A 16,555-nucleotide genomic window follows, 5' to 3' on the forward strand; every position below is an offset into this window, starting at 1 on the left:
AGTCCCCATATGTATTAATGAACCACAATGTAAGTTTTTTTTTTTTAATTGTATCAAATAGCTCATCCAAGTGATTTGATCAAATGATTCGATAAGTCAAAAAACAGATTTGACTTTTAAATCATTGTACAGTTGCTGATATACCTTGGTTTTAGAGTATTCCAGGATACTACTGGAAGTTTTCGCCATCTTCATTCTTCACTGGAATAAAATGTCCCTATTTCAACCGTGTTAAAGGTGCATTGCCAGTGAGGCATGTGGCTGGTGTAGTCTGTCTGACCTAAGAAATGACCTCACAAGAGCCATCAGTCTGCCCCCTGACTGTGGCAAGACGTTACCAATACACTGTACAAGTGAAGTCATGTGACCGTTTTCTGCTTCCTGTAGCCCTTCTTGGACGGCTTGTTTTTGCCAGTGGTTTTCGAGTCACAGCTCAACAGGCTTCGAGCACCCTTTCTCCTCCTCTGCTGCTGTAAGCTGCAAAGGCAGTCAGGAAAAGGCAGCTAAGGTCAGTGGGGAATACCAACTGCAGTGTCCACACTTATGCAAACGCATATCCTTGTGTGTTTACAGCTTGCTGAAGTGACCTCATCTGCCTCCTAACATTAGTAGCGCATAAAAAAGAAATGTGTGTGCGCATTCAGGACATTCATAACCACTCACTGCTTATGAATTTGCATGTGTGTATGCATGCGTGTTCGGCGCCCAGTGTGCATGTATGTCACTTGACCGTTTTTTCGCCGGTGGCGTGTAGGGGGATGTCCACTCACCCCTTCCTGCACTTGCTGGGACAGGCTCTGTGTTTGTGGCCTGGCCTACCGCAGTGGTAGCAGCCTGTCTGTCCACACTGATGACCCGGGAGGGCACAGTGGCTGCATGATGAACAGTGCTGCCAGGCTGAGGGAGCAAAGCACATAAGCAGAACAGTGATGACGCCACAGAGGTGCCTGGTAAGTACAGAAACACAAGCTCATAACGTTCTGGTATGATCTACAAAAAGGCTTGTGAAGACTGTTAAAACATATAAATGAATTCTCACACTTACAGGGCTTCACACACTTCCCACATTCTGAACAATGCTTCCACTGTCTTCCATTCTGAGGACAAGACAGACAGTTCTGAGCATCTTTCTTTTTGCTGTCTCCAGCATGCCGGTACGACGGGGCCTACCTTTGATGTGCACGCGTCACACTCTGGGCAGTGCCTGTTCTCTGGTGAGACATATCTCTTGCAAATGCTGCAAAACCTGGAATGGGGGAGGAATTGGCAAAGAGAAGATCAAATTCAAATCACTTTGCGAATGTATAATGCAGGAGCGTGGACTTGGCCGTGTCACCTGTAACCTTTTTGGCCAGGCTGTGTGTGTGTACTTCACTGCAATTTTGACTCTACATATTTTACTACGGTACACTGCAGTTACTCACCCGGATTCATATACACATTTGCATATTGCAACATTTTCATAGGTCATGAAAGATCACTACTTAGTCATGGTGTGTAAGGTTTTTCATAGCATGTATAGTGTTTAGCTGTGCTATGGGAAAACGTTAACTTCTGGGTCAAGACTTTGATGAATGAGCTTGTAAATGTACTTTTTAAAACATTTTTTATATACTAGAATTTTGATTTAATATTGTTTGCATTTGGCCGTGTCACCTGTAACCTTCGTCTGATGGCAGAACGATGTCTTCAGGACAGAGGTTGGTGAACAGCCTAACAGGAGACAGCTTGCGTCCAGACTTCCCATGCTTGTACAATGGGTGGTTATCGTAGTCCACCTGCGGTAAACAGCAGTACATGCCAAAGCTCCAACATATAGCTGAGAAATATAATCCTGGTGAAGACCTTCTGTTTCATATTTTGTTGCGGATAATCCTATACCTGATAATCCAACATGGTAAATGAAGGGAAGCAGTCAAGAATTCGTGGCTCAAAGTAGTATGGGAATATCCAGATCATCGGCATCTCCGAGACGGCATCTCCGAGGGCTGCATGATGCGTTTGGGATGGTTATTAGTTTACAATGCATATTTATGCAGCTGTACGTTGTTGCTAAATAAAAGTGACTGCAGACAGTCAGAAATGTGCACTTCTGCATATTTATTGATGCTGGGCTGTAATGCCGTTTCTGTTTAAAACAATAAGGACCAACACCTGTTCCCTGAAGCTTTCTCCATGTCTCTGATATCTTGGAGAATGTATCACCCAGTAGCTTTACCAGACCCCCAAAGGGTGGGTCTGCCACCATCACTGTTTTAGCTCCGCCCTCTGTCAGGAAGTCCAGGAAAACTCTGGATGCCTGTTGGAATATTGGAGTTTGGAATATAGGAGTTTGCTGGATTAGCGCACATATATTAAGTCAAAAGGTAGAGGAAGTAGACATTGTGGTGGTGTGTTTTTTTACCTTTCCATTAAAGAAGTGATGGTTAAACATATTATAATGACAAAATTCATCCTGGCCATAAAACTGGGAATATCTAAACGGGAAAACAAAGAAGACATCATTGATATAACAGAATTCTTTAACAGTTCAAATAAATAAATAAATAAACTTTTGTTTTCAGTATGCCTTAATATATAAAATCTTCCTGCTTTGTCCATAAATTCTGCAGGCTGTGTCTTTAGATGAACAATTATTTTCTTCTCTGGAATGAGAATTCTGTGTGTAGGCATGACCATGCATGTGCACACAAGGACCCCCCCCCACCCCTGACAAACAGGCTTTGGCTTGTCATTGACTTACATACTCATCTACAGTTTTTGTGTCTCACCCCAGTGAAAAAGTCAGACAGAGCACAGACACACTGCATCAGTCCCACCCTGCAGAATAAGTAAGTATCTGTTCCTTCTTGTGCACTTGACTTGAGTTGAATCTTGAGATCTTGTACATTAATGGAATGTTCATTTGGTCCTGAACTGTGACTACAGAATGAGAGCATGCTTGGGAGAACCGATCTGAACAGGCTGCAATGCAAACCACATATGACTGTCTTTCATTTAGATAAATGTACAAAACTCAAAGGGATTAGTTCAGTGTTGACTTAAAGGCAGTCATTAAAATGACTAAGATTTGCTGTGTATGATTCAGTTGAGTTAAAAGCAAAGGGCTTGCAGTACACATTCTACTAGTGGCTTGTTGGGACAAACAGCACTTTGGCTTCCGCAAGGGGGAGGGAATAAATATGCACCCCTGGGGAATGAAAAGCTACCTTCAGATAGAGATTATACTGTTTTGGGAGTCAAATGTACATTTAAATTTTGCATAATTCAATAGTAGTGATAAAGGTAAAAGCAGTGACCACTGCTGCATTTCAAAATTGAGTAGATCCATATCGATTCCTTTGATTAAGAGATGTTAGTTTTCGTCTTGGACTCTGTGTTTTGCATTCTCTTTCCATCAACAGAAATGGCAGCAGAAGACTGTACAGCTCAGCGCGAAGGAGGTTCGGATGGGCTCGATTTGGTCACGGAGCCCTATCCGCGCTCCCCAAAACCAAACCGCAAAACAGACAGCTCCTCGCTCCAGTGCTCACAGGTTGGCTTACCTCCCTCCCCACAGCTTTCAATCACAGCTGAACTCTGTGTAGTACTACTGACTGTTAAAGCAGTGGTGGCTTTTGGTGGTCATCAGCAGTAAAGAGTTGACCATGATAAAAAGGCATGAAGGGTGAATGTGTGGGAATGCTAGGAGCAGCTGTCCTGCAGGCTGGCGGAGCTGGAGAAGGAGAGCAGGAGGACAGAGGCTCACGTGGCATCTCTGAAAAAACGACAAGCCAACCTGACTGTGAGTGATTAGCACCTACATCCTCTCCTTACATCTGTCCACTGCTTTACACCATAACTTCTCCTTACATCTACACAGGCTTGTCCCCATCAAAGAAAATCGTCGCTCCCAACTGCTCTGGATTAAAGAAAAAGCTCAGATTCAATAGATTACAGCCCCAGGGTGTGAACTCCTTAACCAGAAATGTTTTGACACACCCAGTGCCAAACCCTCTCTCTCTCTCTCTCTCTCTCTCTCTCTCTCTCTCTCTCTCTCTCTCTCTCTCTCTCTCTCTCTCTCTCTCTCTCTCTCTCTCTCTCTCTCTCTCTCTCTCTCTCTCTCTCTCTCTCTCTCTCTCTCTCTCCATACACTCGCTGTTTAGATGAACGCAGATGAAATGGTGCGGCAGGTGCGAGAGCGTTACGAGGGCTTGCGCCTGGCACTGGACTGGGACGAGCAGGCTGTACTGGAGCGCCTGGAGCAGGAGCACAGAGAGAGCAGCAGCAGGCTGACCCGGGTGCTGCAGGACTGGAGTCAGCACCTGAGAGTGGTGCGCAAACACAGCGGCACCATCACGAAACTGCAGGAGGGCGCGGCCATGGGCCAGCAGCAGGAGGCAAGACTGAACCTCCCCCTTCTCAGAGTAGTTCATGATTTAAAGTAACCCATACAAAACATAGTGTAGAGAGATTTAGTTGTGTTTGCCTAACCTAGTTTCATAAATACAACTGCAAGGTTGGAAACAGAATGTGTTTAAATTATAGTTGGCCAGGGTGTAATATAACAACATATGTGTCAAGTACACTGTGAAATTTAAAGCATCATCCTTGGTAAGACTGCCCTTCTAAGTGATTATTATGTACTCTGTTTTCAGGTCCTTATAGAGGATTTCAGGTAAACCCAATATCCTAATATGAGGAGACAACGTATTAATTTATGATATATTAATAAACAAACAACAGATTCAGGCTATTACAGATTAAATTAAAATTAGTCCTTAAATGAAATGAGACTAGAAATGTTTGTAATTCGAATCTGAAACCTTTCTGAAGTTGCCATAAGAAACTGAATGCAGATGATGAGGCCATTAGACTGAATGAGGAGAGATTCCAGAAGCTTCTGAAGGCTTTAGGGAAGCTCTCAAAGGACTTGGAAGCCCAGCTACAGAGAAAGATCCTGCTGCTTGGTAAAGAGTGTGGTTTGAGCCAAATTTCATGGCTGAGTGCAATAATACTGAACACGATATCTTGATTTTAAAAAACTAAAAAATAAAATATCACTATGTAAATTAAGTCAAGAACTCATAGCTGGTTACATTTATTAATTATACATTTTCAGTAATATTGGTTTATATCCAATTATAATTCATTTATAGCTGTTCTAAGTGGATTAGTTGTGGATCGACCATTTTGCAATTGTCTTTGTTGCCAGACTCCACAGAAGTGGTGATTGACTCAATAACCAGCCACAGACAAATCAAAGTAACATCAGGAGGGCGGAGCATGTACGTCTCTCCAAAAGAGTGCTCTGCTCCTCATCACCCCCTACAGTTTGATCAGGTCTACTGCGCACTGGGCTCAGCTGCCATAACAGCAGGACAGCATTACTGGGAGGCATCTGTCCATTGTTGCCCTGCCTGGGCTGTGGGCGTGGCCTACAGCAGCCTGCACAGAAAGGGGCGGGACAAAAGCGCAAAGCTGGGCAGGAACAGGCTCTCGTGGTGCCTGGAGTTTCAGGACGGCCACCTCTCGGCCTGGCACAACGACCGGCACGTGGCTCTTTCCACGAGGGCGGGGCAGGGGGCACCAAACAAAGTGGGTGTGTTTGTGAACTACCCGAAGGGCTATGTGGCCTTCTACGATGCCGAGGCAATGAAAGTGCTACAGGAGTTCTCGGGAGCGTGCTCAGCCATGTTTGAGAGAGCCCATCACCAGTTCACAGAGCCACTCTTCCCTGCTTTTCGCTTCTTCAAGCCCAAAGATGTACGCAGTGTCCCAGATCACATGCGGATATGTGAACTCAGCCTCTAGTGAGCTACCCTGCAGCATTGCTGAACCTCTGATAGGTGCACAAACATCATTCTAGATTTGTAAAGAAATGCAACACTATAACCTTGCTTTATTACATTGAATTTTTTAATTAAAATAAAGGAGATCAATTTCTGTATGTGTGGTTTTTTAGCTTTTAGAAATTCCCATAGCCACAGAGCAACTAAATTTGCACATACCTGAAATCAATATCCAGTAATAAACTCTTCATGGCATCAGTCCTACTCTCTGTGCTTCGTATCTTAATCATTTCATGTAATCTGTAATTAGTGAAAAAATGTTTATGTAAACAAAACATTTCAAAAATAAAAACAGGTCAAAATGTATGGTTTTCAACATATACTAATCTCATCTTAATTCAGGCTAGTTTGGAAAATATCCATATACATGGTTAGAGTGTTTTGAATGGTAATTCCAGTAACTAATCCACTGATGTCAATACTAGAGAATAATCTATCCTATTTGTTTGGAATTACTACCATTAGCCCACACTGTTTCACTTGCTATTTCTCCTCATACCACAATCTAGATTTGTCACAGAGTAGCATCTTTAAAGTCGGGTTAAACTTGAGTCACTGTGAAAAGTTCAGGGAAAGCGATGTACCAATGGCAAACAGATTCACAAATCTTCAAGTCTTTACATCCTAAAATATTTGCATGGCTCTGAGATATAAATCTCCAAATATAAAGCCTGGATTGTTTGACTACAGCCTACTGATATGGACACCTTTCCATCTGGCTCAGCATCACTCCCAGCTCACCGTGGCGTTCCCACACAGAGAACCTTCTGGAATCCTAATCCAGACAACACATCCAGAAGGAAACGGCAACTGCGATCAGCAAACAAGTATTGTGCATTACTCTTCTTATTTTCCAAGGGGCATAGCAATAGACTGGGTCTTCTCAAGCGTGCCACTGAGATGTCATCATTAAGCGCCTTGTGCGAGGCATGATTGGTCCATTCTTCGGGGAGGAGTAGGATTTGACAATCCACACAAAACCTCCTCTGATCCAGTGGCAGGGACACGAACTCTCTGAATCTGAGGAAATTGAGAGTGGCTTTTACTCAGTGATTTACGCTTTGCATAAGGTGTACATTTTCGTCATCTTCCTTGACTAGCCAGCTGCAGACACTTACCTCGAGCAGTACTCTACATGAGTGTAGCGGGGCCTCTTTAATAGGTTATGCTGTTCTCGCACAAGCAGTTTTGCTTCTGAAACCTAAAGCAAAAAGTCAGGAGTTCAAAGAGAGTGCAACACAAGCAGCTTGCTCCAACTTTGAGACAGTTACCTTTTCGTCCTCCCACTGAAAAAAGTTGCATTCCTTTCTATCACGGCACGCAGAACAAGCGTAAAATCTCCTTCCATTCCTCGAGCCTTTGCATGTTACCTGGAACAGAACCGTAGGTCCTGAAAAACAAACCCACTCATGGTAAGTACATCAAACTTAAGTGACATCTGTTTATTGCAATACAAAATACGAATTACTAACTTAAATCGTTGTAAATTAGCAAATACAAGACATTCAATCATTAACAGAATTCAGACAATAAGTCTGAAAAGCTCGTGAGTGCTGATCCTGTGAATAACGGCTTGCAAGATAGACTAATCAAGTTTTAAAACTACGCGCGCACACACCATGTGGACACTGTGGAGCTGTTTTGTCTTCTTCTCCTTGAATGATGACTTCTACATCTCCGATGTCGTTAATATCAGACATTTTACCAAATCTTTATTCTGGCAGAAATGACCAACTCACACACTCATACCCAACAGAGCGGCGCCATGTTGGTTTGCCCGTGCATGTCGCTGAAATATGACGTGAAATATGACGCTGTCGCTTTCGAACCGCCTTCAACAAGCTCCCTGAACAAGCTATGCTGTTGAATTAACAACAACAACAACAACAATAACAACAACAATAATAACAATAATAATAATAATAATAATAATAATAATAATAATATTTCAGACTGTAGTTTAATACAGAATTTGCAGGACTTAATAACGTAAAAAATAACCCGGTTTTTCAACATTCGAGTTGCATTCGAGCCTGTTCTGTTGAAGCATTTCAATGTTCTCTGAGTAATACTGAGTTTTAAAGAATATAGGCCTATTGGAGGCGAAATGTATGCTTACTCATATTGGAAGGGCATCCATTCCCAGTCTGCATTCAGTTTCTTTTGGTCAATTTCTTCTGATAAATTTGCGGAATGTAGACAGGTGGATGATATGTATTTCTAATACTGCAACCTTATACCTCGCCAGTGCCATTAGTGCTCTATTTTTAACTGTAGGTGGCAGTAAAAGCTAAAGAAAGAAAAATGCTTCGACTAAAAGCAGTAGCTGGTAGTGTTATTTTCCCCAATAGGTTATTTGTCCGTCCGCTAGGTGTTAGATGTGATTTCTTTATGGATAAAACAGATAGATCTGATCTACTCCTAATTATTATTCATGTTACTAATCCACTGACATGGTATCATTTACGTCTTGATGTACGCAAAGTTTATATCTAGGTTACCCTTCATATGAACGACTTCTGTCCGAAACACCCTGTTTCTCTGGAAAATCCGTGTACTTCACTACTATCTATCTATCTATCTATCTATCTATCTATCTATCTATCTATCTATCTATCTATCTATCTATCTATCTATCTATCTATCTATCTATCTATCTTTGTGACGTGTATCGAGAGAGATACACGTCACAAAGATAGATAGAGAGAGAGAGAGAGATATACACGTCACAAAGATAGAGAGAGAGAGAGAGAGAGAGAGAGAGAGAGAGAGAGAGAGAGAGAGAGAGAGAGAGAGAGAGATCGAGTAATGAGCCACGTGTCCCCGCACGTAAACGAAGCGCAGTCGGGAGATGTCCCCGCCGCTGTTTATCCTCTGGCTCGAGGGATGGTGCTGAGGAGAGGGCGAAGTGCGCCGCTGTCACACGGAAACACCCAAGCCAGTCGTGCACTTCTTCAAGACCTATCGTACAAACCTTCATATCGCAGTAGAATATATACTGCCGAAGATCATCTAACTGAAATTGGTGGTGTTCTCACCTACGGGCATCTTTGCACTGGAGTAACCAAGAAAGCGCACTGATGCCTCAGCAGTGAGGATATCGACTACAGCATAACCATAATCTGGCGACAGGTCGGGCAGAGCGATGAGCACCGGTGAGTCTTGCTCTTGTTTTTAGACCTTGTTTTTAACACGGATGGAATCGGTGCGTAGTACACTGCAATCTATTTTGTAATCGACGTGTTATTTTCTTGTTTGACGTGACAGTGTTAGACGGGCAGACGTTTATAGCCACAATCTAGTATACGTTGTAGGCCATCTGTTTGGTTGCGCAATGTCGAATTTTTGCGCCACCGGTCCGATTATTCTCGTGACAACATTTCCCCCCCGCAGCGTGGCTATTTCGTGTGCGTGTGCGTGAGTGTGCAGTCTCTTCCCCTTAAATATACAGGGCGGAGCGGTTATTTCGCACTGCAGTCTATTACGAAAGTGGCTAACGTGCTACGATCAGTCTCCGTGGCAGAGCAGCACAACGGTGTTGTCTGACTATCCACCTTTGGTTAGCACAAAAATCTTTACTCTGTAAATATCTCATGTCGACGTAGGGAATGGGGCAAACTCGTTATTAGTAGCGTAAAATGCATTAAGAGCGTCAAGCAACGAGAGGAGGTTCAGCATCTTTCTTCTTTTGACTAACAAAATAAAAGCTATTTAACGCTTAGTGCTTAGTGGGATGTAGTAGTCGAACGTTTTTACACTGCAGTATGAAGGGTCTTATAGAAGAAGTCCATGACGTCCATAGTCTGTTGCCTAGAGGCTCTTCTCCTGAATAGGCCCATGGGTGTTCACCCAGTGAATGGCAAGTAATGGGAAGTCTATGAGAGTGGTTTTACAAAAATGGATAAGCAGTGATTTAGTCTGCCAGTCATCATGTTTTGTAGTGCATGGGTGCTGATCACGGGCTAAGTAACTAAGACCAGGCATTAGCTAATTTAGCAGACAGGCCGGTCAATAGTGCCTAAACCTGTTCAATACTCACACTGTAAAAATATTCCCTTCTCACTCACCCTCACTCTCAAGACACCCACTTTTTGTGATGGCTGAGTATGGGAAATGCTCTTTATTTAGTAGCAGTGCTTCAAATACAAAGGGACTTTCCTTTATACCGTAATGCAGATCTGTCACTTTGATTTTATTGACAGTGTAGCCAGGGATCATGTGACAAGTCTTTTAGGTTCAAAATTCACTTTTAGGTTCCATACTCACTAAAATATTGGCTTGTCCTAAATGCTGGATATAGTTTCAACCTGATATCAAGGACAGGTTATTAGAGTTATTTCAAATTGAATTCATCCGTTTTTGCACATCCAGTCCCATTAAAATCCGTTTTCTGGATACTCTCTGCTGGCACGTGGGGTTTTGTTGTTGTCTGTTTTCTAATGACAAATGTACCCGCATTGGAGAACTGCAGACAGCCCACAGATCTGTGAAGCTCTGAGCACCAGTCCTTTCAAGATATGTCAGCAGTCGCTGCTAACACTTCTAGTGTGGGCAGCTTCCTGACTTTTAGACAGACCTATGGTTCATAAAATCTGTTTTAAATAATTAGGTTCTTTGTAAGGAAGCCCCACTCTATGTGTGTGTGTGGGGTATATAAGTAGTACACCAGTATGTTCTATGTGTGTGTCGGGGGGGTATATAAGTAGTACACCAGTATGTTCTATGTGTGGGGGGGTATATAAGTAGTACACCAGTATGTTCTATGTGTGGGGGGGTATATAAGTAGTACAACAGTATGTTCTATGTGTGTGGGGGGGTATATAAGTAGTACACCAGTATGTTCTATGTGTGGGGGGGTATATAAGTAGTACACCAGTATGTTCTATGTGTGGGGGGGTATATAAGTAGTACACCAGTATGTTCTATGTGTGTGGGGGGGTATATAAGTAGTACACCAGTATGTTCTATGTGTGTGGGGGGGTATATAAGTAGTACACCAGTATGTTCTATGTGTGGGGGGGTATATAAGTAGTACACCAGTATGTTCTATGTGTGTGGGGGGGTATATAAGTAGTACACCAGTATGTTCTATGTGTGGGGGGGTATATAAGTAGTACACCAGTATGTTCTATGTGTGGGGGGGGTATATAAGTAGTACACCAATATGTTCTATGTGTGGGGGGGTATATAAGTAGTACAACAGTATGTTCTATGTGTGTGGGGGGGTATATAAGTAGTACACCAGTATGTTCTATGTGTGTGGGGGGTATATAAGTAGTACACCAGTATGTTCTATGTGTGGGGGGGGTATATAAGTAGTACACCAGTATGTTCTATGTGTGGGGGGGGTATATAAGTAGTATACCAGTATGTTCTATGTGTGGGGGGGGTATATAAGTAGTACACCAGTATGTTCTATGTGTGGGGGGGGTATATAAGTAGTATACCAGTATGTTCTATGTGTGGGGGGGGTATATAAGTAGTACACCAGTATGTTCTATGTGTGTGTGGGGTATATAAGTAGTATACCAGTATGTTCTATGTGTGGGGGGGTATATAAGTAGTACACCAGTATGTTCTATGTGTGTGGGGGGTATATAAGTAGTACACCAGTATGTTCTATGTGTGGGGGGGTATATAAGTAGTACACCAGTATGTTCTATGTGTGGGGGGGTATATAAGTAGTACACCAGTATGTTCTATGCGTGGGGGGGGGTATATAAGTAGTACACCAGTATGTTCTATGTGTGGGGGGGGTATATAAGTAGTACACCATTATGTTCTATGTGTGTGGGGGTTTATAAGTAGTACACCAGTATGTTCTATGTGTGGGGGGGTATATAAGTAGTACACCAGTACGTTCTATGTGCGGGGGAGTATATAAGTAGTATACCAGTATGTTCCATGTGTGTGTGGGGTATATAAGTAGTATACCAGTATGTTCTATGTGTGTGTGGGGTATATAAGTAGTATACCAGTATGTTCTATGTGTGTGTGGGGTATATAAGTAGTACACCAGAATGTTCTGCTAGTTGCATGTATGAGACCACAGCTGGTGTTGACAAAAAGAGGAACAGAAGACAACAAGAGTCTGTCACTTGTGTGTCACTTGATATGGATATGGATATATATAAGGATATGGATATATATATATACAAGGAGATATATATATATATATATATATATATATATATATATATATATATAGAGAGAGAGAGAGAGAGAGAGAGAGAGAGAGAGAGAGAGAGAGAGAGAGAGAGAGAAACCCTGAAATGTAGCTCAGAAATGTAGCACTGGTCTGTGACATTTCTATTGTCTTGACTTTTATTTGTTTTGGTGATTAATGGAATTAATGGCTTCCAGTTGCTCATGTCAGTGAGAAAGCCTCCCGAGCACAGAGATCCTGGCCATGTTGTTTTACACAGTGGACATCCAGCAGTGGATAAGAATGGCCTCGGGATAAATTCATTGGCAGTGATATCCTTAGCTGCATAACTTCATAAGTTTCAAATAAAATGTGTAAAATTGGTGTGTCGATAGCAAGCACATATGATGAGGAAAGAGTGAGAAATAAAAATTCTTGAGTTCGAATACTGATGCGATACTGCGTCCACATGCTAGTCATACCCTCTGAAATGTTACTGGAGAATAATGGCCTTAGAATAAGTGATGCAACCGTTCCACTGGCAATTCAGTAACATTCATGTTAACTGGGTGGGTGTTTTTTAAGCTAACTGATTGCATGCTGTGATAGTGTGTACCAGGGAGCTTTGGAGAGGGTATGGCAGTCATTGCATCTCTTTAATCTTTGATGAAGTTCTGGCTCCTACTTACATATGATTGGGTGCAAACTGTGTGTGGCCCTGTGTGTGGGAGGGTTTGTTGATTTTCGCTGTTGTTTTCTCAAATGTTCCTAAGGAATAAGTTCATTGTAGGTCCTCACCATTTTGTAAAACAATTAATGAAACATCAGGCCGTAGCGATATCAATACCACCCATTTGACTGTTGTTTTTTGCAGTTTTAGTGGAGTTCTCAGTTAAAAGCAAATATTTTACCAGCAGCAATTGGCACTATAATGCAAAACAGGCCTCTGTTTATCTTGGAGATTCCAGAGGGAAGTGTGTGTGTGTGTGTGTGTGTGTGTGTTTGTGTGTGTGTGTGTGTGTGTGTGTGTGTGAGAGAGAGAGAGAGAGAGAGAGAGAGAGAGAGAGAGAGAGAGAGAGAGAGAGAGAGAGAGAGAGAGTGAGTGAGTGAGTGAGTGAGTGAGAGAGACAGAGACAGAGACAGAGAGAGATATAATTTTATTTTATTGTATTGCGGAATGTGTGAAGTTTAGGACTTTTATTTCCAGGATTTTTCTTTATTTTTTTTTCTGTTTGTATATTCCTTACATGCGTATGTACATGCATTCTATTTGTTACATGAAGATTAAGTTCAGTCTGGGAGATTGTTGTAAATAATTTTAGCCTAGAAGTAGGTGCCAATATACGATGTAGAAGCATTCTGCCCAGGACATTTGACCAAGTCAGTAAAGGTCAGCAAAATAATGTTGTGTGACTCATGCCAGCTCAGTTTGCTCAGTGTTGCCAGCCAGCAGAAAGTTCTAGCACTTCCACACTCAGCCGAATTATGGGTTGCCAGCACACACAGACAGAAACCCTCATCTGCACACTTCTGTACTCTTCCTGTTGTAGACAGTTGATTTCTTCTCCTTTGAGGCATTTTATGTAGGTCTCCATAAAACAAATCTATAAATATCTCTGTATTCACTTCTCTGCCGACATTCGTCACACCCCTTCAGACTGCCTTTTCCACCACAGCAGCAGAGGTCTCTTCACAAACGTCAGCTCAGAAAAAGAGCAAAAGGCAGAAGTGGGAGGAATGTCAAACCACATCAAAGTTTGAAAAAAGCAAAACAAAACCATAAATAGACTATACAGACAATGCAGCCAATACAACAATGGGTTTGTTCCATGATGAAACATTTCTGTCCTGAATGGAGTGGTCTCTTACTGGCTGGCACAGATCCGCAAGGTACGAGTGTCACTGAATGGTTGATAGGTACGACAATTATGTAATCACGTGCTATGGCATTTGCAGCTGCTAAAGCTCAACCTAGTTGACCTCCCGTGGGAGATTTTGGACCAACATTTTAGATAATGCTTTCCACCACCAATATCACAACAACAGGGACCAGAGGGAATCTCTTGAATGATTCCAGGGACTTACAGAATCTATGTCAAGGCATATTGAAACTGTTTCTGATGTCTCATGGTGGCCCAAAACTTTGCTAAGACAGTATTTGTTGATTCTTTCCTTTGTCACCTGTGCCTCAGGTGAACTCTTTGCATCTTTGGTGAAAGTGAAACCAACAGTCATGTATCTGAGTAATTGAGGAAACTGTACCATACCAGCTCTTATTACATTTCTCAGTGGGAAACTATGACTGAACAAGAGCCCAGAAAACAGGAGCAGAACCCTCTCACATTATTTAGAACCCTCTTACAATACCCAGAACCCTCTTATATTATCCCAAACTTTCTTACATTATCCAGAACCCTCTTACATTATCCCAAACTTTCTTACAATACCCAGAACCCTCTTACATTATCCCAAACTTTCTTATATTATCCAGAACCCTCTTACATTATCAAGAACATGCTTTCATTACCCCAAACTTTCTTCCATTATCCAGAACCCTCTTACATTATCCAGAACATGCTTACATTCTGATTTGGGATAAAACCAGTTTCATAGTAGTGTTCAGACCCATGAGTAGTTCGATTACAATTCACAATTCTGAGATGAGTCCCTTCTGCCACATTTCCTTAATGAGAAGTGGCCTTTCTGAACAGGGAAATCACTGCGTGCAAAGTGGCCTGCCCAAGCTCAGAGATGGGATACTGTGGCAGAAAGCAGCTGTTTTCTTTCTTTCTTTTTTTATTTCTAAATGCTTTCTGTCCCAAAAGCTCAATTATATATCCATAAATAACAGTTTCCAATCAGGATATATAATATTTCTGGGTTTTACAAACATCCATATTTTCACTTTTTCCCCTGCACAACTGTTAAAAGTTCATAAGCATCTCCGATGATACTGTTTTCAGTTGATTGCACTCGAGTTCGATTTATGGGCGGTATTGAATATACATGTGATTTGTATGCGTTTTGAAGACATTTCAATCTAAAAAAGTGTAACATGTTTTTGAGTCAATAGTTTACTTTTGCAAGACAGATGCATTTTGGTGACCTGTTTTTTGGATTTGTGTTAAATGTTTCGAATAAATGCATGTAATTTCAGGAAATGTTTTAGCAATGTCTTTAGTCTGTTGTGCAATTGTGAGCAGACTTAGAATGTACCAGGGGAACAGCACAGTTAGCTCCTCCCCCTTCAGCCACGGTTACCAAGTGAATGACGGGAGATGCAGGAATTCAATGCACCCAAGGCAGCCAGAATGTGGTATCCATGTACCAAAGTGACTGGTCAGGCTAGATTTCTCAGTGTTTAGTATTTGTTGGTATTTGTATCACCAGCAGGACAACCATAGCAAGGGCATGACAGCTGTGTCTTGTTTTGTGGGTGTGCTGCTTCTTTCTGGCATCTGCTTAATTGTGGACTGGAAGAAGGAGGAGTGGCCTTCACTATTCCGGGCCATTCCAGCCCCCATCTCTGCAGGCTTAACAGAGCATCCAAATGAGAAATGGGATGTAGGAGAATTCTGTTCTGGAAACTGCAGTGGGTAGTCTATAATACACCCCGTGAGTCAGATGTGCATTAGCATTGATTTATGTGGATGTGTGTGTGGGTGTGTTTGTGTGTAAGAGAGAGAGCTATTGATAATTGATAAGTGAACCTCAGTGCTGTGCATTAAAGTCACGTTATATGGGTGAGAGTGAACCACTACATATAGTGTAGTAAATTATGCATATTTAGATGGCTACTGTTTACATCTTCACTCCCCCCCCGATTCTCTTTTATCCTTGGGGATGGAGAGTGTCTTTGTGTGCACTGTTCAGTAGTTAGGAACTAATTGGTGAACTTGAGGAGACCCCTTGCGTTGCATAGTCTTGGGTTTTTTTCCTTTGTTTGAGGCACCAAAACCCCCATAGGACAAGGAAACAAGGATTGTTTGGCAGTATGGGGACATTTTACAGAGGAAAGCTATGCACAAATGTAAGTTTCCATTAAGAAAATACTAAACAGCCATGAAACTAAACAACTAAAAATAGTGAAAACTAAAACTAGTAAAACTAAAAATATTGTCAAATACAGTATTCTTACTCTAATGTGCATATGAACATTCTGCATCCTGACCAACCTGTGATTTTCAGTCACTTGTTTTTGTCAGTCTGCCAAATCATATGATGTTATTTATATAAATAGATTTGGTCAAACAAATAGACTCGTTCATAATTACTATATAAATGTACTGCACTTTTAATTTATATGAATTTCATTTTCAACATTGTGTATGCCAGCGGAAGCAGGTGTGCTGTGTTTCAGCGTGCATTCTCCCTGCTGGTGTGTCATCAGCTTTGAGAAGGTGTGAGGCACAGGAAAGCCTTTAAAGCTCCTGAGTAACATCACCCTGCTCAAGATTTACTGGAGACATGACAAGATGTTTGGCATCTCAACAGCATAATCACTGACTGTTTTAACACTGCGTCCAAAGCAGGGTTTTTGTTTAAGATCATGATTTTAATAAATCGTCTTGTTTAATAA

The 16,555-nt window shown here is 41.9% G+C and overlaps 3 protein-coding genes across 7 annotated transcripts in view; 2 read left to right on the plus strand and 1 right to left on the minus strand.

Moving 5' to 3' along the window:
* Window positions 1–337: 337 nt before the first annotated feature.
* Window positions 338–7,625, minus strand: zcchc4 (zinc finger, CCHC domain containing 4). 2 transcript variants are annotated; one of them, XM_027020921.3, is made up of 13 exons: window positions 7,450–7,625; window positions 7,103–7,221; window positions 6,950–7,032; window positions 6,573–6,851; window positions 5,991–6,071; window positions 2,405–2,477; window positions 2,155–2,299; window positions 1,882–1,988; window positions 1,657–1,778; window positions 1,171–1,246; window positions 1,046–1,097; window positions 771–897; window positions 338–477 (listed from the first exon to the last, which is right to left on the minus strand). In XM_027020921.3, the coding sequence occupies exons 1-13, from the start codon at window positions 7,529–7,531 to the stop codon at window positions 360–362; spliced, it is 1,464 nt and encodes a 487-aa protein (XP_026876722.2). In that variant the 5' UTR covers window positions 7,532–7,625; the 3' UTR covers window positions 338–359. The 2 variants fall into 2 exon arrangements, with proteins under 2 accessions (XP_026876722.2, XP_081553746.1); XM_081697620.1 differs by lacking the exon at window positions 1,046–1,097.
* Window positions 809–5,981, plus strand: si:dkey-219e21.4 (tripartite motif-containing protein 14). Of its 4 annotated transcripts, none has more exons than XM_027020924.3 (9): window positions 809–950; window positions 1,148–1,214; window positions 2,777–2,831; window positions 3,405–3,535; window positions 3,706–3,784; window positions 4,146–4,379; window positions 4,638–4,657; window positions 4,816–4,949; window positions 5,195–5,952. In XM_027020924.3, the coding sequence occupies exons 4-9, from the start codon at window positions 3,450–3,452 to the stop codon at window positions 5,791–5,793; spliced, it is 1,152 nt and encodes a 383-aa protein (XP_026876725.2). In that variant the 5' UTR covers window positions 809–950; window positions 1,148–1,214; window positions 2,777–2,831; window positions 3,405–3,449; the 3' UTR covers window positions 5,794–5,952. The 4 variants fall into 4 exon arrangements, with proteins under 4 accessions (XP_026876725.2, XP_026876724.2, XP_081553747.1 ...); XM_027020923.3 differs by having other exon boundaries at window positions 3,689–3,784; window positions 5,195–5,951; XM_081697621.1 differs by lacking the exon at window positions 809–950 and having other exon boundaries at window positions 1,098–1,214; window positions 2,777–3,535; window positions 3,689–3,784; window positions 5,195–5,981.
* A 1,019-nt stretch (window positions 7,626–8,644) lies between the features above and the next one.
* ablim2 (actin binding LIM protein family, member 2) overlaps window positions 8,645–16,555 on the plus strand; it is a 61,999-nt gene continuing 54,088 nt past the window's right edge. The window contains exon 1 of the transcript XR_014117324.1: window positions 8,645–8,986. The gene's annotated coding sequence lies outside the window, so the exon portion shown is untranslated. The remainder of the gene's footprint in view (window positions 8,987–16,555) is intronic.

The sequence above is a fragment of the Electrophorus electricus genome, chromosome 15 (genome assembly GCF_041902795.1).
Source record: "Electrophorus electricus isolate QZ-2024a chromosome 15, ASM4190279v1, whole genome shotgun sequence".
NCBI lineage: Eukaryota > Metazoa > Chordata > Actinopteri > Gymnotiformes > Gymnotidae > Electrophorus > Electrophorus electricus.

What these genes read in the sequence shown, in the direction of transcription:
- si:dkey-219e21.4 (XM_081697621.1), top strand. Translation starts at nt 3,353, where the DNA reads ATGTTAGTTTTCGTCTTGGACTCTGTGTTTTGCATTCTCTTTCCATCA. An exon ending in AACGACAAGCCAACCTGACT is followed by an intron (nt 3,785 to 4,145) that starts GTGAGTGATTAG and finishes CTCGCTGTTTAG; the next exon opens with ATGAACGCAGATGAAATGGT. An exon ending in GAGAAAGATCCTGCTGCTTG is followed by an intron (nt 4,950 to 5,194) that starts GTAAAGAGTGTG and finishes CTTTGTTGCCAG; the next exon opens with ACTCCACAGAAGTGGTGATT.
- zcchc4 (XM_027020921.3), bottom strand. Translation starts at nt 7,531, where the DNA reads ATGTCTGATATTAACGACATCGGAGATGTAGAAGTCATCATTCAAGGA. An exon ending in TTACCATGTTGGATTATCAG is followed by an intron (nt 1,779 to 1,881) that starts GTATAGGATTAT and finishes TGTTTACCGCAG; the next exon opens with GTGGACTACGATAACCACCC. An exon ending in CCATCAGACGAAGGTTACAG is followed by an intron (nt 1,247 to 1,656) that starts GTGACACGGCCA and finishes CCCCCATTCCAG; the next exon opens with GTTTTGCAGCATTTGCAAGA.